The sequence below is a fragment of the Gymnoscopelus microlampas genome, assembly GCF_963454915.1.
Source record: "Gymnoscopelus microlampas genome assembly, chromosome: 9".
Taxonomy (NCBI): Eukaryota; Metazoa; Chordata; class Actinopteri; order Myctophiformes; family Myctophidae; genus Gymnoscopelus; species Gymnoscopelus microlampas.
In genome coordinates this window covers 19,743,518-19,766,281 of record NC_139946.1, presented here as the reverse complement: position 1 = coordinate 19,766,281, position 22,764 = coordinate 19,743,518, and the positions used below count along the sequence as shown (strand labels likewise).

Sequence of the window (22,764 nt, the reverse complement as noted above, 5' to 3'; positions counted from 1 at the left end):
TGATGATGTCAAGTGAACTCTTGACAATATTGTACACAATGGAGGTTTAAAGCTTTGTAGAGCTGTTCTCCCAAGAGTATGAAGAGAGATAAGATGATGAAGTGTTGTAGAGATGGAATATTGTATGTCTTTACTAGTCTATGAGAGCAATGTTTTATTTTATTTCTGTGTTGTTGGTGTGATATTTAGTAATTTTTTAAAGAAAAGGTCTCGTATAAGATAATGGGTGAGCAATGATAGGTGCCCTACGCCACCCGTAAATTGTGAAAGTCGGCCATGGCTAGTGTGTTGGTGACATGTGCTATGTCGCCGTTGTGTTTACTCGATTACAGAGCTGTGGCTATAGCGTCAGCGGCGCGCGGAAGTAACTTGTCGTTTATATAATTAGATACTGCATTAATATAAATTCCACAAACCTCATATTTTTGTCATCTGGACTTTCCAACCAAGTGCAGCCTAGTTATTTCCAACAGCTAAAAAAAATATCTATAATACCAGATACAGTAATACCGTGTAAGAAAATAAATAAAAAATCTTCACTTTCCTACATTACTAAATGCATGGTCAAGGACCACATGCAATACCACCAGTGGTCCACGGACCACCTGTTGAAAAACCCCTTATTTAAAACAAAAAGAAAGTCATAGTAATTTTACTTTAAATTAAGTTTTCATTGTAATACCATAGTTAAAGTATACTATGTTAGTTCCATTGATCCAAGCCGGAAAACAATCAATTGATTGATCATTAAAATAAACATGCTCTGGAAAAACTAATGCAATGTGTTAATGTAAGGGCTAACAGCCTATCAGTTTTCAATTCCATAGACTGTAGGTTAATTGCAGTGTAATTTACCTTCAGCGTAGCAGAGCAGATACAGAACTGAAATTAAAAGAATACTTGAGGAATGTCTCTGATTGTAGATCACATGTAGGTACGCCATCTTCATATCTGAAAGAAAGAAAGACAGATGTTCCTGTGCATCAATATCAGTTACACCATGATTGTTACAACCTTATATGGTCTAGAGGTTAGAAATGAGTAACATATCAAAAAGTATCACAAATCAGAGTAACACAAAAAGTGTACATTTATTATTAGGATCAAACTTAAATTTACAGCAGATATATAAACAGTTTAGGGAAAGCACAAAACGTCAGTGTGGCCAAAGCCAAAATACCCCACCCTACCTGAAAAGGAACCAAACTAAACTACACCAAAACAATCTTTACAATCTAGACAACCTAGCTAAACAAAACAGGGTCAAAAGGGGGAACAAAATAAATGGTGGCACACCCCTACCAAGCTTCTCTTCCCTACACTCAAGAATTGGTTTGGAATACAGTTAAGTGTCCTAAACTAAGAATAGCTGAGATTAGAATGGTCTCTATACTTTAAACACTCAGTAATAAAGTTACCCTGAGCACTAATCATAGGTATGGCACACAGCCTATAGACCTAGTAAACTAGCTAACAACAAAAGGTTCAGCACATGGTGACAGATGTCAAAAGGACTGACAAAGAGTTTCTCCTAGGCTTTTATGTTGGCGGCTGGCTGATTGAGGATGAGGCCCAGGTGTGTCACCAGACACCATGCCACTCCTCCAATCTCCACTCCACCCTCCATTTACCATGGGGCACTGAAAACACTAAGAGAGGGTTAAAACACGATATGAGGCCATATAGGGCCGTAACAATGATCAGTTCAGAGAATACTCCATTCTGATTGGCCAGAAGGTATGCATTATTTTCAGATAGGCTCTGTACATGACTGTAGTCCCTGAAGCGAACAGTCTTCTCCCGGGTGGTTGAAGCCAGAAGGGGGCGAGGGGCGGGGCTGGCGGGGCTGGGCGGCCTTTTAAAACAAAAACATGTGTATGTATATATGTTTGCAGTGATGTCTGTACTTTTGTGTGATTGTTGCATGTTTGCACTGACTTTTAACTTGCATGTGTGCTATTTGTATGTACAGTTTTTATACGCTAAAAAGCAAAATTAGGTTTGCACTTGCATGTATGCAACATGTTATATTTATTTGTTTAAAAAAAATGCTGCTAATTGTCCCAAAAGTGTTATTAACTATCGGGGGAATGCTGCTAATTGTCCCAAAAGTGTTAACTATTGGGGGAATGCTGCTAATTGTCCCAAAAGTGTTATTAAGTCTAGGGGAAATGCTGCTAATTGTCCCAAAAGTGACTGCAAATGTCCCAAAAGTGTTATTAACTATTGGGGGAATGCTGCTAATTGTCCCAAAAGTGACTGCAAAAGATTGCTGCTTGTTTGAAAAATCTTTATACCTGTGTTTTCTCATGCCAATAAAGCACCTTTTGAATTGAAGCACAATGACAAATATTCTCTGCCTTTCTAATTAAATATCAACACTTTGCTATGTGGACCATCAACCCAAAATAGACCTTTGTTGACCCCCGGAGGAGAATTCACGTCATGGCATCAGGCCTGTACTGGGATCACAAAAAAAGACGCAGTTTTTTTTAAATCTTTAGCTTTGTAGTAGTTTTGACCTTGTAGATCAGCTGAAAATAGACTAAAGTTTGTTCTGCTTATGAAAGTGCAGGCAGGAGTAATGCTAGTGCTGAGATGCTCTCAGCAGCAGGAGGAGCAATGTTCTCACTAAATAAGTGTAGAGGAATATCTTGCAGAGTTTCAATGTTAATATGTAAATATGGCAACTCATTTAGATGTAGGTTTATGGTTTCCCATGGGGCGGCCATAGCTGAATGGTTAGTGAACCCGCCTAGGGAGCCAGAGACCCTGGTTGCCCCAGGTTCGATTCCAGGCCAGGTCAGCATATGTGTCGATGATATGAAATTTGTCCCTGAGCAAGACTCTTAACCCCTAATTGCTCACAGGTTCTCATTGGAAACAAGACCGCAAGGACTTTCATGAACGACCTGTTAAAAGGAATTATCCTTTATAGCAGTTGCAATTTCTCTTCTTTCATAACATAATCCCCACACCAAGAGTAAAAAAAGGAAAAACGTTTCAGTCATTCGGTCCGACTTCACTGTAGCCCATAGTAGCCTTTTCAGTTTTCATACGCGATATGTGAAAGTTTATAATATTTAGAGAAATTGAAAAATGTCAAATACAAAAGTAGTCGTAGTAGTGAATATTTATTTTTGTTTCTCATAAGCGTGCATCCGTTGTATTTTTGTTTCTCATCATCCGTTGTCCGTCAACAACACAGCCGTCTGTGCGGCAGCAAGCTGCCAGCAAGCTGCCAGCAAGCTGCCAGCAAGCTGACCGGGTTGTCCATATAGGTTGTGATCCTACTGGGTCATAGATATTATTTCTGGTGGCCAACCTTTTATGGCAGGGCAAATGCAGCAGCACTCCAAAAAAAGGGGGTTTTGCTCCCTGGGTAGCGGCCATATTGGATTTCCAGCAGCAAGTTGACCGGGTTGTCCATATATGTTGTGATCCTACTGGGTCATTAGCCCCCTTTGCCCCCTGGGTACGAGTGAGATTTCCGGAGGGGGGCTGGTTTACCAAGGCTAGCATGCAGGGTTTCCTGAAGGACAAAGGTCCTGTGAGGTCATGTGATCAGTGACATACGCAGGGTGTACTTTTGGCACTTTAAGTACGCATGTACTGTATTTGTCTCATCAGCAACAACTGATGAAACAAATACATCAGAAGAGAAATAGACTTTCACCACAACACCTTTCTAACTGAGAGTGAACTAAGAAAAGCAAAGGGGTCTTTTTTGGTTCTTCTTCTGAAATTCAGGATCAGGCTCTGGAACGGGCTTGAATTTTCAAGAAGGCCTGACCTTTGGGCACCGTTCAGGGATCCAGCTCTGACAACAGGGGTTTAATTCCGCATAACACCTGTTGGTAAGGTAACGTCTCTACACCAATGGTTCCCCCCAAAATAATTATATTTGAACTGGGGATCCCCCACCCTGACAAGCACTTGGAATTGTAGGAGTTGAGGAATTTTAGCCGAACTACAAGCTCACAACGCCTTGCACTGCGAGGCGTTGTGAGCTTGTAGATCTGCTATTTTCACAATGTTTGCCTCTTTCATACGTAATTGAAAATGTGGCCAATTTGGTATGAAAAAGGTCTTGAAAGTCATTAAATTGATTAACTTTAGAAATGTGCAGATACCCTGTATTCACTTATACTGACTGTATGTTAGTTTGTTTACTGTGTTGACTGAGGAAACAATGTTGCACATTAAGCTTATCATCTGGGGACCCCCCAAAATAATTTGGGGACCCCACCAGTGGTCTAGACCAATGGTTCCCGAACATTGGGCCAGGGCCTAATCAAAATTAAAATAATTCACTTTTTTCCCCCAAAACCTTATATTGTCAGAGTGAGTAACGAGCAGGACCCAAAAGCAGACGAGCAAGGCAGGAATGTTTGACTCAAAAGGTTTATTATTTAACAACCAAAGTTTCCAAAGGTAGGTAGAGAACAGGTGGAAAGTAGGCAACAAGCACTAACACAAACTCACATGACAAAGGTCTATGGACTGTCAAGAACACATGGAAACAGAAGGGTATAAATAGACAGGGAACTAACTACACACAGGTGAGCTCAAAGTATGAGCAACACAGGATAGCATACACACTGTAGGATATTTGGTCCGATTATGTTGTTGGGGACCTTTTTTGTAACCTGCCAGATGGGTGCGGTATTGACTTCACAATACAGCCTGTGAAACAAATGTGACCACGCGCGCGGGGGAGAAACCGCGCGACAGGACGTGCATTAACCCCAAGTTTGCAACTACTTTCGCCTGCGCCCTTCACCGGGTATGGTCTAGTAAGTATATATAATTATAACGACAAAATAAAGATACACAACACCAACAACAGAGTAACAGAATTACAAGACACCTAGACCAAAAGGGAGCAAGAACAGCAGTAGGCCACACACACACACACACACACACACACACACACACACACACACACACACACACACACACGCACACACACGATCAGAGTAGACCTATAATTATTTCATAATTACAGACAATAAACACGTTACAGCCACGGTTTGTGTAAGTTAAACACACCAGCTGTGATTAACTAAATGTTGATTTAGTGGCACAAATAGTAGTAGCTTACATCCGTTATGAAGAACTCCGAAAACAACACATTCCACGTCTGACGCGGGTGGTCCCAGATTGTTGTTTACGCTCCCTCTAGTTTTGTGACTGTGGGTGTTGTTTGGTTATTTTGCGTCGGGATAGCCGTGGGAAAATTAGTTGCAGACTAGTCCCAACAGTGTGTGGGCAACAGGCAAGGAGAGACTGATCTGATCTGATAGATTAATTTATACCCAGAGGGAATACCATTTCCTGTGATTTTTTTGGCAAACTGCTAATAAAGTATTCAATCAATCAATCAGATGAGGAATCATGTCGTCGAATTTTCAAGAAGGCCTGACCTTTGGGCACCGTTCAGGGATCCAGCTCTGACAACAGGGGTTTAATTCCGCATAACACCTGTTGGTAAGGTAACGTCTCTACACCAATGGTTCCCCCCAAAATAATTATATTTGAACTGGGGATCCCCCACCCTGACAAGCACTTGGAATTGTAGGAGTTGAGGAATTTTAGCCGAACTACAAGCTCACAACGCCTTGCACTGCGAGGCGTTGTGAGCTTGTAGATCTGCTATTTTCACAATGTTTGCCTCTTTCATACGTAATTGAAAATGTGGCCAATTTGGTATGAAAAAGGTCTTGAAAGTCATTAAATTGATTAACTTTAGAAATGTGCAGATACCCTGTATTCACTTATACTGACTGTATGTTAGTTTGTTTACTGTGTTGACTGAGGAAACAATGTTGCACATTAAGCTTATCATCTGGGGACCCCCCAAAATAATTTGGGGACCCCACCAGTGGTCTAGACCAATGGTTCCCGAACATTGGGCCAGGGCCTAATCAAAATTAAAATAATTCACTTTTTTCCCCCAAAACCTTATATTGTCAGAGTGAGTAACGAGCAGGACCCAAAAGCAGACGAGCAAGGCAGGAATGTTTGACTCAAAAGGTTTATTATTTAACAACCAAAGTTTCCAAAGGTAGGTAGAGAACAGGTGGAAAGTAGGCAACAAGCACTAACACAAACTCACATGACAAAGGTCTATGGACTGTCAAGAACACATGGAAACAGAAGGGTATAAATAGACAGGGAACTAACTACACACAGGTGAGCTCAAAGTATGAGCAACACAGGATAGCATACACACTGTAGGATATTTGGTCCGATTATGTTGTTGGGGACCTTTTTTGTAACCTGCCAGATGGGTGCGGTATTGACTTCACAATACAGCCTGTGAAACAAATGTGACCACGCGCGCGGGGGAGAAACCGCGCGACAGGACGTGCATTAACCCCAAGTTTGCAACTACTTTCGCCTGCGCCCTTCACCGGGTATGGTCTAGTAAGTATATATAATTATAACGACAAAATAAAGATACACAACACCAACAACAGAGTAACAGAATTACAAGACACCTAGACCAAAAGGGAGCAAGAACAGCAGTAGGCCACACACACACACACACACACACACACACACACACACACACACACACACACACACACACGCACACACACGATCAGAGTAGACCTATAATTATTTCATAATTACAGACAATAAACACGTTACAGCCACGGTTTGTGTAAGTTAAACACACCAGCTGTGATTAACTAAATGTTGATTTAGTGGCACAAATAGTAGTAGCTTACATCCGTTATGAAGAACTCCGAAAACAACACATTCCACGTCTGACGCGGGTGGTCCCAGATTGTTGTTTACGCTCCCTCTAGTTTTGTGACTGTGGGTGTTGTTTGGTTATTTTGCGTCGGGATAGCCGTGGGAAAATTAGTTGCAGACTAGTCCCAACAGTGTGTGGGCAACAGGCAAGGAGAGACTGATCTGATCTGATAGATTAATTTATACCCAGAGGGAATACCATTTCCTGTGATTTTTTTGGCAAACTGCTAATAAAGTATTCAATCAATCAATCAGATGAGGAATCATGTCGTGTTCTCAGCTGTGTTCTCCCTTGTTGCAACACAGTTTTTTTAAAACATACAATTCATACTAATGTACACTAATATGTACAAAAAGTACGTAATAGTAATGTCTCAACATAAGTAAAATAGTTATATTTTTTATCTAACTATATAAATGGCGAGCGACTTCCGCACCCTCGGTGCGACACCCCACAGCTCTGTTATCGAATAAACAACGCACCGCCAGACCACATGTCGCCAACTGACTCGCCACGGCGGCCGCGCTGAATTTACGCGTCGCGTAGGGGACATCTCATTGCTCACTACACCTTTTCCACCGCGCAACATAATTAATTCTACTCACCAAATGTCGGACAAAACGGAAGGGGAGGCAGCTTCGTACCGTTTACCGTGCACACCACCGACACCGCACGGCGACGGGTTTCGCCGAAACAACACGAGCGGCCGCCATTGCACTCTGCCCATGTCCTCCACAACACCACACACACAGCTCCTTTGCTTCAACCCCCCCCCCCCTTCTTACGTACCTCCTTTGTTCCACCCAGGCCGTTACTTTCACTTCACTCATGTCTCGATCACAATATGTCCGTCCTTCACGTGCCATGTTCATCCCAAACACAAAAACAAACAGCCACGGCCAGTCGGCCACAGCACAGCACGCTGCCCAGGGTAATCTGGTAAACAAACCTGGCTAGGTTCATGACACCACAGGACTCGACAGTGATGTCATCATTATGCAACCCGGAAGTACAAATACCAAGGATAGGTCAGTGATGTCAGTCGGGTTGCCAAGTTTGCTGCCAGGTTTTAAAAAACAAGCGACAGAAACAAGCAAACCGTGCATGAGAAAAAAAAAAACTGCCGAAGGGGTCCGCCATGTTCCAGGGGGGTCCCCGGGGGTCCCAACACTCACAGGGGTCGGCGGACCACCAGGGGGTCCGCGGACCACCAAAGTAACAATCACTATTAACATTTTTTCCAATTTTTTTTTTTTTTTTTTTTTTTTTTTTTCCCTTTTGGACACTTTTACTCCGGCGATTTGGGTACCCCAATATACACGCACCCACGCTGGGCCCCGTGCGCGGCTGGGGTTGAGGGGGGCGTAGCCCCCCGAAACTCTAGTATTCCATATTCAAGCACACACACAGACGTGCGCACGCACACACACACACCTGTCAAGTATTGAAAATGGTAAATACTCCAGTAAAGTAACAATTACTCAGATGTACTTAAGTACAGTACTTGAGTAAATGTACTTGTAACGGAAATACAATTTATATTCCCTTTAGGCTATTGATTTATCGATTATTGATTATGCATTTAGTATTCATCTTGCTTCAGTTATATCAATACTAGAGTTTCGGGGGGCTACGCCCCCCTCAACCCCAGCCGCGCACGGGGCCCAGCGTGGGTGCGTGTATATTGGGGTACCCAAATCGCCGGAGTAAAAGTGTCCAAAAGGGAAAAAAAAAAAAATGTTAATAGTGATTGTTACTTTGGTGGTCCGCGGACCCCCTGGTGGTCCGCCGACCCCTGTGAGTGTTGGGACCCCCGGGGACCCCCCTGGAACATGGCGGACCCCTTCGGCAGTTTTTTTTTTTTCATGCACGGTTTGCTTGTTTCTGTCGCTTGTTTTTTAAAACCTGGCAGCAAACTTGGCAACCCGACTGACATCACTGACCTATCCTTGGTATTTGTACTTCCGGGTTGCATAATGATGACATCACTGTCGAGTCCTGTGGTGTCATGAACCTAGCCAGGTTTGTTTACCAGATTACCCTGGGCAGCGTGCTGTGCTGTGGCCGACTGGCCGTGGCTGTTTGTTTTTGTGTTTGGGATGAACATGGCACGTGAAGGACGGACATATTGTGATCGAGACATGAGTGAAGTGAAAGTAACGGCCTGGGTGGAACAAAGGAGGTACGTAAGAAGGGGGGGGGGGTTGAAGCAAAGGAGCTGTGTGTGTGGTGTTGTGGAGGACATGGGCAGAGTGCAATGGCGGCCGCTCGTGTTGTTTCGGCGAAACCCGTCGCCGTGCGGTGTCGGTGGTGTGCACGGTAAACGGTACGAAGCTGCCTCCCCTTCCGTTTTGTCCGACATTTGGTGAGTAGAATTAATTATGTTGCGCGGTGGAAAAGGTGTAGTGAGCAATGAGATGTCCCCTACGCGACGCGTAAATTCAGCGCGGCCGCCGTGGCGAGTCAGTTGGCGACATGTGGTCTGGCGGTGCGTTGTTTATTCGATAACAGAGCTGTGGGGTGTCGCACCGAGGGTGCGGAAGTCGCTCGCCATTTATATAGTTAGATATGACTGTATGCTGATTTGTCTGAATGTAATGTCCCAAGAAAAGTAAATTAGTCTGATAATATGTCTTATGAGTTTAGTACACCCTCAGTGTACTTATTAAGCAGCAGGCTCACACAGCAAGGTCAAATAGCTATTCCTCTGTAGGCAAGCGGCAGACCTAGACAGCAAGACGACGAGTTATAAGGGTTTATGAACGCAAGGAGAATGTTTCTCGTATCAGGCATCAGTATGCTGGCTAGGGCAGTGACTATGGCCTCGGCATAGCAGTGGCCAGTGGGCCTGCATTCTCAGTCGATGAGAATGGAACACATGTTTATAGTTGGTCAGGGTAGTGTCGCTGCTCTTGAACGCTGAGCGTGGAGCAGCACATTTCATAGTCAGGCAGAATTGACCTTCCATACTCAACTGCAGTGACGCCAGCCGCACTTCAGAGAGAGACAGTTGCGCTAACCGCGCTAAAGCGCTAGCCGCGCTTCGAAATCTGGTGCGTCTCTCTGAAGCGCGGCTGGCGTCACCGCACCACCACACAGTCATACTCAAGTGCTGCTGAGAACACATCTTTTGGTCAGACAGAGGAATGTCAGTCCTCAGTGTTATCCTAACAATGTGTATGTATCCTTGTAGAATCTGTATTTAAGCTGCCCCAACATACAGATCTGTGTCAGACTTGTTGTATATTTCACAATATAACATACAAATCTAAGCCATGTTTACTTCACAAGTAGGCTACAGACAGAAGAGTGGATTCAGACAGGAGACGACCATTTGTGGGCTCCAGCCTGGTTGGGTGGGGGGTAGGCTACAATTAGTATTGCCTTTTGTTTTACCTGGGAGACAGAGCGTCTATGCATTTGTCATAAGGCTGACATCCTTCCCTTCCTGGCCCATTATAGTTGCAAATGTGGTGGGCCAGGGGAGGTGGGGTCCCACCTTTCAAGGTGTCCATACAAGATCCGCCTACCTTCTTTAGATCTCAAATGTGACCACTGCTATAAAGACTGACTCAAATGTAAGCTAGGGGGTGATGTGCTATTCAGGGGCCGAAGGGCCGATGGTGGGGACCTCAGGGTCTCCATAGAAAGCTGTTTGTAGGGAGAATGGGGTCGGTTGACGCAGGGGGGCGGTTGGCGCACGGACCTTTTTTCATGCTACACTACAAAATCGTCACATCCGGCGACGTCACCCTCGTCGTCTTCGGTCGTAAACATCAGACACAATTTTTTTCCCAGTTCTGATCAAAATTGACAGAGTTGAAGCCACTTTTGTGTATTTCCACACTGTAGTAAAAAATACCCTATTTGAGTGTTTTCCATTTGTACTGCTGTGTTTATTTGGTGAAGATTGTAAATGGATTTTGTCTGTTAGGCTAATCTGTGGGCTAACTCTCAGTGAAGGTTCCATTGAAAAATATTCATTAGCTTTTGTGCTAGCTAGCAAAACATCCGGGGAGGGCAGGGAGGGACGAACGGCGCAGACTCGGTGCATTACAGACAGGGAGGGACGAACGGCGCATGTTTTGGCACAAAGTTGAGGAAACAGTCAGAGGCGACATTAACATGATACATTTATTTGACTATCAGCATGGTCATTTGCTCGGAGGATTCTACTGAAGCATCAATGAGAGTTAGATGCCAGAAATGTAACTTATGTGCTTGTTATTGGACATTTCATCCGACCGCGCCGTCCGCCCCCCATGTATGCGCCATTCGCCCCGACTGGCGGCCGTGTGCGGAGAGTAGCGCAACGTCACTTTACTTACCGATTGCGTTCGACTCGTTTCACTAAAATTAAAACGGACTGCGGGTAATGGGAGAGGACAAGTGTCTCTTGTTCACAAAAAAGTATGGTTACATGAAATTAATTAATCTCTGTGCAGGGAGGGAAATAGAAATGGGTGCGTCAACCGACCCTGTTCACCCCTACTCTGTGCTATGCTATGCAATAAATGGGAACTAAGCAAGAAACCTCACTGACGGAGTGATGCCTCAATTAATTATCCAACCATTCATACACATCTCTGGAACGTCAAACTGACTACAATATGGCGTTGTTGGCAACTACAAAAGCAATAGAACCTTTATCAGAACATAGTGAAGTCTGTGGGTTTCAGATACCACAGACTCCCGTTGCCTTCCGAGACAACCGGACCCTGTTCACCTTTCCAACCATCTCCTCCTTCCATGCTTTTAACAGCTGTGTTCCGTCAGCAACGATAAGGTGGCAACAATAAGACTTCCGGTGGACGATCTCTTCAGAATAAGAGTACCCTCTAGAGCAAAAAGGAGCCATTGAAAAACGGTTAATTTGCACATTAAAACTATAAATTAAGCATTTAAACGACATATTATGTTTCTATACAACACATATTATGTTTCTGTGTAACAAAAAGGGATTTAAAACATTAATAATTTATATAAATGGATAAATGCTGTTCAAAGGAATGCATAGCCTATACAAATTGAACACTGGACAGGAGACGGCTCCGCGAGGCAACACTTTGGACATACGCACGCGTTCAGGGAGACCTCCTCTACAATACCACACTCTCGGATAAGCCCGAGAGGTGTAAAAAAAAGTGTGGCGGACCGTCCAGTGAGGTCAGAGGTCAGAAAAGTGGCAAAAAGTGCCGCTTTCAGACAATAGTGGGCGCTGCACAGGAGACGGCTCCGCGAGGCAACACTTTGGACATACGCACGCGTTCAGGGAGACCTCCTCTACAATACCACACTCTCCGCTAAGCCCGAGAGGTGTAAAAAAAAGTGTGGCGGGCCGTCCAGTGAGGTCAGAGGTCAGAAAAGTGCCAAAAAGTGCCGCTTTCAGACAATAGTGGGCGCCGCACAGGAGATGTCTCCGCGAGGCAACACTTTGAACATACGCACGCGTTCAGGGAGACCTCCTCTACGACACCACACTCTCCGCTAAGCCGGACGGGGCTCAAACAAAAAGTGGCGGGTCGTCCGGGGAGTAGGGGGAGAGAGGCAGAGAGAGGCAGGGGAAGAGAGGCAAAGCTTTTGGAGCTGGGGTTAGTGATATTAGTGATATTGCCAGTGATAAGAACGACAAAGTCACAAATCGTACAGATACTAACAAGTTGAAATTATGTGGTGGCAGCAAAGACTTACAGACAAAGGTAGACAGAAACACACTGTGAATTATCTTAACATTGCTAAAGCAATACATCATGCAGTGCAAAAACAACACACAGAATTCAGTGGCAGCTTCTGGAGAGATGTTGCCATAGAACTTGATTTTCCAATGAGTACACAACAAAGAGAGAGATGTTCTGTTAGAAAGCTCCAATCCATTTGGCAACAAAATAGAGGTGATGTGAAAGGCCTCCTTAATCTGTTTGACCAAAAAACTCTTGTACAAAACCACAATGTAACAACTAGTCATGTTACGAGTGCTTGTTCAGTTGATATTGGTAACAGCCTACACATACAGGATATAGCTGACAATAGTGAATGTCCAGATATTGGTGATACCTTGACCACAGAGAAGAAAAATATTAGTGCATATTCAGATAAAGCCGAGAAGAGAACTGGAGAGATTCTACAAGCTAATACATGTGCTACACTCATGAAAATGCGTGTGGGCAACAGAAATGCCAAACGTACACTAGATGATGAGTGGGTGAGGCCAAAAAAAAGAATTAAGACCCTTACTTATGCGTGTTTATCCACCACTTGCAATCATGAGGCATTGATACAGGGGATTTTATATACAGAAAAAAATTGTTGTGTTCAGGCACAGCCTAAGCCAGTTGTTGTGCACCAGGAGGAAAAGTTGGTTGTGCAAGACAGCCTTGTAGTTGAACAGCCTTTTGTGGAACGTGAAATTCACATAGAAATAGATCACCATTCCCCTGCACTTCATGACGAAGATGAAGAGCCTTTTGTGGAAATAAATAACTCTCATGCACTTCATGAGAGCCCTGTAGATGAACAGCCTTTTGTGGAACGTGAAATTCACATAGAAATAGATCACCATTCCCATGCACTTCATGACGAAGACGAAGAGCCTTTTGTGGAAATAAATAACTCTCATGCACTTCATGAGAGCCCTGTAGATGAACAGGATGACATGCAGACTCTAGATATTAGTACTGTTCAGAGTGTCATGGGACCTGGTGCAACATTAGGACCCTTCAAACACGATGCCCTTGAACCTGCTAGCTTTACTTTGCAGGCTTCTGATTGGAAAATGTTTCACTCCTACAGACCAAAAGGAAGTAGACATTTTAAGAGGTTTGAATGGCAAGGGCTATTTGCCAGAAAAGTCAAGGAATCTAATCCGTACTGTGTACTACGTTTTGTTAATCACTTCTTTTCTACTGCTGTTGTTAGACAGACAAACAAGCCATGTCTCACGGTCAATGGCAGCTGCCTGCACACTTCATGTGAGATGACTTTCCAAATACTTCTCCATTCATTCGAAGAGGGCATATTTCATATAGTTTACACTGGCAACCTATATCACACAAAGGACAGATTGAGAAGTAGATATATTAGGGGCCAAGAACGTAAGGAGTTAGGGATATCAATGATGGACAAACGGCCATTTTGTGCTTACGTCGATGCAGTAGTAAATGCAGATCCTAGGTCTTTAATAGCTGGTAATCGAAGTGGAGTGGGCATTAACTCCGGCCAATTGTAACCAAATGGAGTCCCCAAGTACTCCTTTATACATGCGTGTGACTACGCCACTCCCAATTACAGGGTGGGAGACCCGAGGTACATGTTATTATATCCAGTTAACTTCCCCAAAGGTAAGCGTTCAGTTTGAGTGAACAAATAATGGTCGGTTTGGAATGCAAAATATATATTTATTCACAATCGATAAAGTACAATGTATTGGTAGCTTTAATGATTAAAAACTCTGTCCACATGTCAACCAGTACTAAAGTGCATAGGGCTACTAAAGAGACAAAAAGCTTGGCCAAATAGCTGTACTGAAATGTAGGCCTACTCATTGAAGTCTGTACACACTAGTTAAACACTGCAAATCAGCAAGATATAAACACTCAGAGCCATGTGTAATTTGGCATTAAAGATCACTGCAAATGTACACTCAAAAAGGCCAAAAGCCATGAACACCACAAAAAGAGACAGCAATCAATTAAGTGCCAATCTGCAGTATAACTATTAGCCAAGTATCTTATCTGTCTCAGGCCGTAGCCGAATTAAACCTGTGGTTGGTTAGACAGCTTGTTGTAACGTTTATAGCCGCAGGGGCTGTAGCATCTGACCAAACAGTGCTCAACTAATAAAAAGGTAGCAACATAAAACATAAAAACAAAAAGGTTAAAAGAACAGCGGTCAACAGTACACAGGCACAAGCTGTACTGAAAGCGGCACTTTTTGCCACTTTTCTGACCTCTGACCTCACTGGACGGTCCGCCACACTTTTTTTTACACCTCTCGGGCTTATCCGAGAGCGTGGTATTGTAGAGGAGGTCTCCCTGAACGCGTGCGTATGTCCAAAGTGTTGCCTCGTGGAGCCGTCTCCTGTGCAGCGTCCACTATTGTCTAAAAGTGGCACTTTTCTGACCTCTGACCTCACTGGACGGCCCGCCACACTTTTTTTTACACCTCTCCCGCTTAGCGGAGAGTGTGGTATTGTAGAGGAGGTCTCCCTGAACGCGTGCGTATGTTCAAAGTGTTGCCTCGCGGAGCCGTCTCCTGTGCAGCGCCCACTATTGTCTAAAAGTGGCACTTTTCTGACCTCTGACCTCACTGGACGGCCCGCCACACTTTTTTTTACACCTCTCGGGCTTATCCGAGAGTGTGGTCTTGTAGAGGAGGTCTCCCTGAACGCGTGCGTATGTTCAAAGTGTTGCCTCGCGGAGCCGTCTCCTGTGCAGCGCCCACTATTGTCTAAAAGTGGCACTTTTCTGACCTCTGACCTCACTGGACGGCCCGCCACACTTTTTTTTACACCTCTCCCGCTTAGCGGAGAGTGTGGTATTGTAGAAGAGGTCTCCCTGAACGCGTGCGTATGTCCAAAGTGTTGCCTCGCGGAGCCGTCTCCTGTGCAGCGGCCACTATTGTCTGAAAGCGGCACTTTTTGCCACTTTTCTGACCTCTGACCTCACTGGACGGTCCGCCACACTTTTTTTTACACCTCTCGGGCTTAGCGGAGAGTGTGGTATTGTAGAGGAGGTCTCCCTGAACGCGTGCATATGTCCAATGTGCTGCCTCGCTGAGCGGTCTCCTGTCCAGTGTCCACTATTGTCTGAAAGTGGCACTTTTCTGACCTCTGGCCGCACTGGGCGGCCCACCATTTTTTTTCCTATCAAGTGCAGGGGCGCTCAGTTATGGAACAGCACATATACTACAAATCTACCAATATGTCTTTTGATACTGTGTCCATGTTGTATGTAGTCCTATGTCGTTAAATAATATACGTTTAAAATTTATTTTTCTGATTACATTCTTATTTGTATTGTATTTTATTTTTTAAATAGGTGAGATCAACTTAATAAACCCTATACTTTTTTTTTTTTTATCTTACCTGCTCTGCATCTACTATTATTACTTGTAGCATATTTTGTTGTTGCTTTTATCATTGTTCTTTTGCTCCTGCAAATACATATATCTAACACACACAAATGAACACAATATCCAAGTGCAAAACAGGATCAGAAACTGTGCACATTTAATGGGGATCAATAGCCAATTTAAATCTGGAACAACCTCACTTAGAAGTGCTATAGTAGGCCTACATTGGTTCTCAAAGTGGGGTCCGGGGACCCCCAGGGGTCTTTGGGATGGTTCCAGGGGGTCCCCAGCAAAAGTAGTTAACCACTTTATCCATTTATAAGTTCGCTATTTTAAATATAGCAGATCTACAAGCTCGCAGCGCGTCACTTCGTGCCGTGCTGCGAGCTTGTAGATCTGCTATTTTTTTTACATTTTTGAAAAATCTTGAAATTCTTTTGAACTTTTTCATTTGCAACACAAATCTTCTCTTCTGGGGGTCCCTGCACAAGATATTTTCAAATATAATACAAATAATAATACGATACAATAATAGCCTATAATACAAATATATATCAATTTGGGGGTCCTTGACATGAAAAAGTTTGAGAACCACTGCTCTAGTGTAAGCCATTTAAAAGACATACATCATAAATATATTTTTTCAATAAATGTGTGTCTTTAAAAAAAAAGGCAATTAGAAGTGTTCTAGTATGCGCCATTTAAAAGACATACATCATAAATGTATTTTTAAAATAGATTTGTGTCTTTTAAAAAACATTACAAATTCGCAATCTTATTTTGAAGGCAACCGGAAACCTTATTGTTGCTAGCTCAAAAACCGGATGTCCTATCGTTGCTGACGGAACGGAGCTCCCTTTAACCCTGTCCTCCTTCCCTTCCTCCATCTCTGTCCACCCCCTTTCCCTCTCTGTTCATAGGCATTATTGTTATATTATTGTCATCTGTTGTATTTAATACATCTACTGAAACCATATTTCAGTATTAACACTTCATTCTCTCACCGAGGAATTCTTGAATTTCTACAACAGTACTTAGTTCCAATCTGGCTTCAGAACAAACCACTCCACTGACACATGCCTTCTCTATTTGAACGACTCTATCAAACAAGAGATTGAAAAGGGCAAATATTGCGGCATGGTCATGCTGGACCTCCAGAAGGCTTTTGACACCGTTAATCACGCGATTATGATCAATAAGCTCAGAGCAATAGGTTTTGATGACACGTCAGTGAACTGGATGAGATCCTACCTGGAAGGGAGGGAGCAAGTGGTGGAAGTAAACGGCACCCAGCCCCCCCCCCCTCCCAGTGACTTGTGGTGTTCCCCAAGGAAGTATACTAGGACCCTTACTGTTCCTGATATATGTGAATGACATGTCGTCAGCCTGCGACTGCAACCTGTTCCTGTTCGCAGATGACTCGGCCCTGCTAGTCTCGGACAGGGACAGGCTGCAGGTTGAGAAAACTCTCAGCTCTGAACTCAACAAGATCTGCATCTGGCTCTCCGACAACAAGCTCTCATTACACCTGGGCAAAACGGAATGCATCCTCTTTGGGTCCACTCCTAACCTCAGAAAGGCAGAGAGCTTCACGATCAAAGCGGGTGATGATATCATCAAAAGAAAAAACGAAATTACCTACCTGGGCTCTATCTTGGAGGCTGACCTCTCTGGTGACAAAAATGCTGAAAAAACGATCAAAACGGTCCACAAAAAAACACGCTATTTGCGGAGTATTGATCGTAAAGTCAGTAAGAAGACTCTGAAGACTCTTGCAGTGGCCCTCATACAAGGTCATTACGATTATGCATGTACTTCATGGTATCACAACACCACCAAGGCCTTAAAAACAAGGCTCCAAACATCCCAAAACAAACTTGTAAGGCTACTTCTTGGCCTCAACTACAAAATCCATCTAACCCCTGATCATTTTGATAGGATTGGATGGCTTAGGGTTGCGGACAGAGTACAGCAACTTGCTATGGGCCTGGTCTTCAAGATATATCACAACATTGGGATCCCCCTGTATTTGTCAAAATACTTCCAAAATGTTAATGATGTCCACGATCACAATACCAGAGGCAGCTCCACAAACCTTGTCCAACCCTTTTTTGGCTCAACAAAGGGAAGTAACTCGTTCTCATGCTATTCATCAAAAATGTGGAACGCCCTACCAAAAGGAGTAAAGGAGTGTAAAACCCTACTCTCTTTCAAAACAGCCCTAAAGATACACCTTCAGGAGGCTGCAATTGGAAAATGGCCCCTGTCTAAGTCCTAACCTAACCTACCCCCCTACCCCCCCCCCCCCCCCTCTCTCCTTCTCCTTTTGTACATATTTCTCACTCTTCATACCAGTAACCTGTAAACTGATTGTATGACATTCTATAGTAGTTGTGTATATCTGTCTGTCTCTCATATGTCATCATGATTTGTGTGCATGGGGAACTCATTTGAAACCAACAAGCTCTGTGCTTTTATGAGTCTTCCAGTTTAGTAGACCTTGTATTGTGAATTTGTACTTCCATGTACTGTTGTTCTCATGTCTTACTAAATAAAGTACATCAATCAATCAATCAATCAGTTACTTTACACCACTACTCGGCTGTATGGCTCACAATAGCTCCGTTCCGTCAGCAACGATAGGACATCCGGTTTTTGAGCTAGCAACAATAAGGTTTCCGGTTGCCTTCAAAATAAGATCACGAGATTGTAATGTTTTTTAAAAGACACAAATCTATTTTAAAAATACATTTATGATGTGTGTCTTTTAAATGGCGCATTCTAGAACACTTCTAATTGCCAGTTTTTTTTTAAAGACACACATTTATTGAAAAAATACATTTATGATGTATGTCTTTTAAATGGCTTAAACTAGAGCAGTGGTTCTCAAACTTTTTCATGTCAAGGACCCCCAAATTGATATATATATTTGTATTATATTATTGTATCGTATTATTATTTGTATTATTATATTTGAAAATATCTTGTGCCAGGGACCCCCAGAAGAGAAGATTTGTGTTGCAAATGAAAAAGTTCAAAATTATTTCAAGATTATTCAAAAATGTTAAAAAATAGCAGATCTACAAGCTCGCAGCACGGCACGAAGTGACGCGCTGCGAGCTTGTAGATCTGCTATATTTAAAATAGCGAACTTATAAATGGATAAAGTGGTTAACTACTTTTGCTGGGGACCCCCTGGAACCATCCCAAAGACCCCTGGGGGTCCCCGGACCCCACTTTGAGAACCAATGTAGGCCTACTATAGCACTTCTAAGTGAGGTTGTTCCAGATTTGAATTGGCTATTGATCCCCATTAAATGTGCACAGTTTCTGATCCTGTTTTGCACTTGGATATTGTGTTCATTTCGTGTGTGTTAGATATATGTATTTTCTTTTTGAAAATTATTATGATACAATATTGTTTATTTGCAGGAGCAAAAGAACAATGATAAAAGCAACAATAAATATGCTACAAATAATAATAGTAGATGCAGTGCAGGTAATATAAATTAAAAATTAAAAAAAAGTATAGGGTTTATTAAGTTGATCTCACCTATTTAAAAAATAAAATACAATACAAATAAGAATGTAATCAGAAAAATACATTTAAAACGTGTATTATTTAACGACATACATACAACATGGACACAGTATAAAAAGAAAAGATTAAAGACATATTGGTAGATTTGTAGTATATGTGCTGTTCCATAACTGAGCGCCCCTGAACTTGATAGAAAAAAAAATGGTGGGCCGCCCAGTGCGGCCAGAGGTCAGAAAAGTGCCCCTAAGCCGGACGGGTGTGAAATAAAAAGTGTCGGGCCGTCCAGTAAGGTCAGAGGTCAGAAAAGTGCCACTTTTAGACAATAGTGGGCGCTGCACAGGAGACGGCTCCGCGAGGCAAGACTTTGGACATACGCACGCGTTGAGGGAGACCTCCTCTACAATACCACACTCTCGGATAAGCCCGAGAGGTGTAAAAGAAAGTGTGGCGGACCGTCCAGTGAGGTCAGAGGTCAGAAAAGTGGCAAAAAGTGCCGCTTTCAGACAATAGTGGGCGCTGCACAGGAGACGGCTCCGCGAGGCAACACTTTGGACATACGCACGCGTTCAGGGAGACCTCCTCTACAATACCACACTCTCGGATAAGCCCGAGAGGTGTAAAAAAAAGTGTGGCGGACCGTCCAGTGAGGTCAGAGGTCAGAAAAGTGGCAAAAAGTGCCGCTTTCAGACAATAGTGGGCGCTGCACAGGAGACGGCTCCGCGAGGCAACACTTTGGACATACGCACGCGTTCAGGGAGACCTCCTCTACAATACCACACTCTCGGATAAGCCCGAGAGGTGTAAAAAAAAGTGTGGCGGACCGTCCAGTGAGGTCAGAGGTCAGAAAAGTGGCAAAAAGTGCCGCTTTCAGACAATAGTGGGCACTGCACAGGAGACGGCTCCGCGAGGCAACACTTTGGACATACGCACGCGTTGAGGGAGACCTCCTCTACAATACCACACTCTCGGATAAGCCCGAGAGGTGTAAAAAAAAGTGTGGCGGACCGTCCAGTGAGGTCAGAGGTCAGAAAAGTGGCAAAAAGTGCCGCTTTCAGACAATAGTGGGCGCTGCACAGGAGACGGCTCCGCGAGGCAACACTTTGGACATACGCACGCGTTCAGGGAGACCTTCTCTACAATACCACACTCTCGGATAAGCCCGAGAGGTGTAAAAAAAAGTGTGGCGGACCGTCCAGTGAGGTCAGAGGTCAGAAAAGTGGCAAAAAGTGCCGCTTTCAGACAATAGTGGGCGCTGCACAGGAGACGGCTCCGCGAGGCAACACTTTGAACATACGCACGCGTTCAGGGAGACCTCCTCTACAATACCACACTCTCGGATAAGCCCGAGAGGTGTAAAAAAAAGTGTGGCGGACCGTCCAGTGAGGTCAGAGGTCAGAAAAGTGGCAAAAAGTGCCGCTTTCAGACAATAGTGGGCACAACACTTATCCGAGAGTGTGGTATTGTAGAGGAGGTCTATCTCAACGCGTGCGTATGTCCAAAGTGTTGCCTCGCGGAGCCGTCTCCTGTGCAGCGCCCACTATTGTCTGAAAGCGGCACTTTTTGCCACTTTTCTGACCTCTGACCTCACTGGACGGTCCGCCACACTTTTTTTTACACCTCTCGGGCTTATCCGAGAGTGTGGTATTGTAGAGGAGGTCTCCCTGAACGTGTGCGTATGTCCAAAGTGTTGCCTCGCGGAGCCGTCTCCTGTGCAGCGCCCACTATTGTCTAAAAGTGGCACTTTTCTGACCTCTGACCTCACTGGACGGCCCGCCACACTTTTTTTTACACCTCTCGGGCTTATCCGAGAGTGTGGTATTGTAGAGGAGGTCTCCCTGAACGCGTGCGTATGTCCAAAGTGTTGCCTCGCGGAGCCGTCTCCTGTGCAGCGCCCACTATTGTCTGAAAGCGGCACTTTTTGCCACTTTTCTGACCTCTGACCTCACTGGACGGTCCGCCACACTTTTTTTTACACCTCTCGGGCTTATCCGAGAGTGTGATATTGTAGAGGAGGTCTCCCTGAACGCGTGCGTATGTCCAAAGTGTTGCCTCGCGGAGCCGTCTCCTGTGCAGCGCCCACTATTGTCTAAAAGTGGCACTTTTGTGACCTCTGACCTCACTGGACGGCCCGCCACACTTTTTTTTACACCTCTCCCGCTTAGCGGACAGTGTGGTATTGTAGAGGAGGTCTCCCTGAACGCGTGCGTATGTCCAAAGTGTTGCCTCGCGGAGCCGTCTCCTGTGCAGTGTCCAATTTGTATAGGCTATGCACTCCTTTGAACAGCATTTATCCATTTATATAAATTATTAATGTTTTAAATCCCTTTTTGTTACACAGAAACATAATATGTGTTGTATAGAAACATAATATGTCGTTTAAATGCTGAATTTATAGTTTTAATGTGCAAATTAACCGTTTTTCAATGGCTCCTTTTTGCTCTAGAGGGTACTCTTATTCTGAAGAGATCGTCCACCGGAAGTCTTATTGTTGCCACCTTATCGTTGCTGACGGAACACAGCTGCTCACAATGCTCACAAAGGCGTTGTGAGCTTGTAGATCTGCTATTTTCATGACACCGACGTAGACTACTGTAGTGTACGAACAAAGCAAAAAATCACATCAAACGTCAGCTATAATATTCAGCAGATCCACATAATCCAACCAGTTACACCTATAGGTTACACAAACACATTACGGCAGCCTAAATGTTGATTAGTGGCACAAATAGTAGCTTACCTCTGTTATGAAGAACTCCGAAAACAAACTGATTCATATATGAATCAGACACTAACGACTACTCCTCAGCGTACTCCTCAGCGTTCTGTCTCTTGGTGTGGTTAGATACGGTCCGGGTACTAAAGTATAATTCGGGTCCTGCATAGTTTCACTTTCAGTTGCTCCACGAGGACCCCAGCTTGTATGTTCATGATGTCTGGTTCTCATTTGCATTTCTGAAATCAAAAGATTTCCGGAGGGGGGCTGGTTACTGGTAGATTATTCATTCATTCTCATGGCTGGCTGGCATTCGTCCTTGCAGGCATCAGCATGCACATGCTGCAAAACAGACGCGCTTATGTGAGCTTGCACATCATCAGATAGTTTACTGCAGTGATTCTCAAACTTTTTCATGTCAAGGACCCCCTAATTGACACTTATTACCCCGCGGACCCCCATTTGAAAAGATAAGCCAGGGACCCCGTCCCCAATAAGAGAAGGTTTTTACGGCTCTCTAGCAATGATTCTCAACCATTTTAATTTCAAGGAACCCCAGTTTGACATGCATTTATAGGCTACGGACCCCCATTTAATGGCATTTATACCTCTGGGACCCCAATTCACATTGTAAAACCAATGTTAATTTAACTCTGAGAGTGTACAAATGGAACC

The 22,764-nt window shown here is 44.0% G+C and overlaps 1 protein-coding gene across 1 annotated transcript in view; it reads right to left on the bottom strand.

Annotated features, from left to right (window-relative positions):
• LOC311052780 (matrix remodeling-associated protein 8-like) overlaps positions 1 to 22,207 on the bottom strand; it is a 32,643-nt gene extending 10,436 nt beyond the window's left edge. The window contains exons 1-2 of the mRNA XM_084067986.1: positions 22,114 to 22,207; positions 856 to 951 (exon numbers count right to left, since the gene is read on the bottom strand). Coding sequence (XP_083924112.1) covers positions 856 to 951; positions 22,114 to 22,150 — 133 coding nt within the window. The 5' untranslated portion in view covers positions 22,151 to 22,207. The remainder of the gene's footprint in view (positions 1 to 855; positions 952 to 22,113) is intronic.
• Between the last annotated feature and the right edge of the window lie 557 nt (positions 22,208 to 22,764).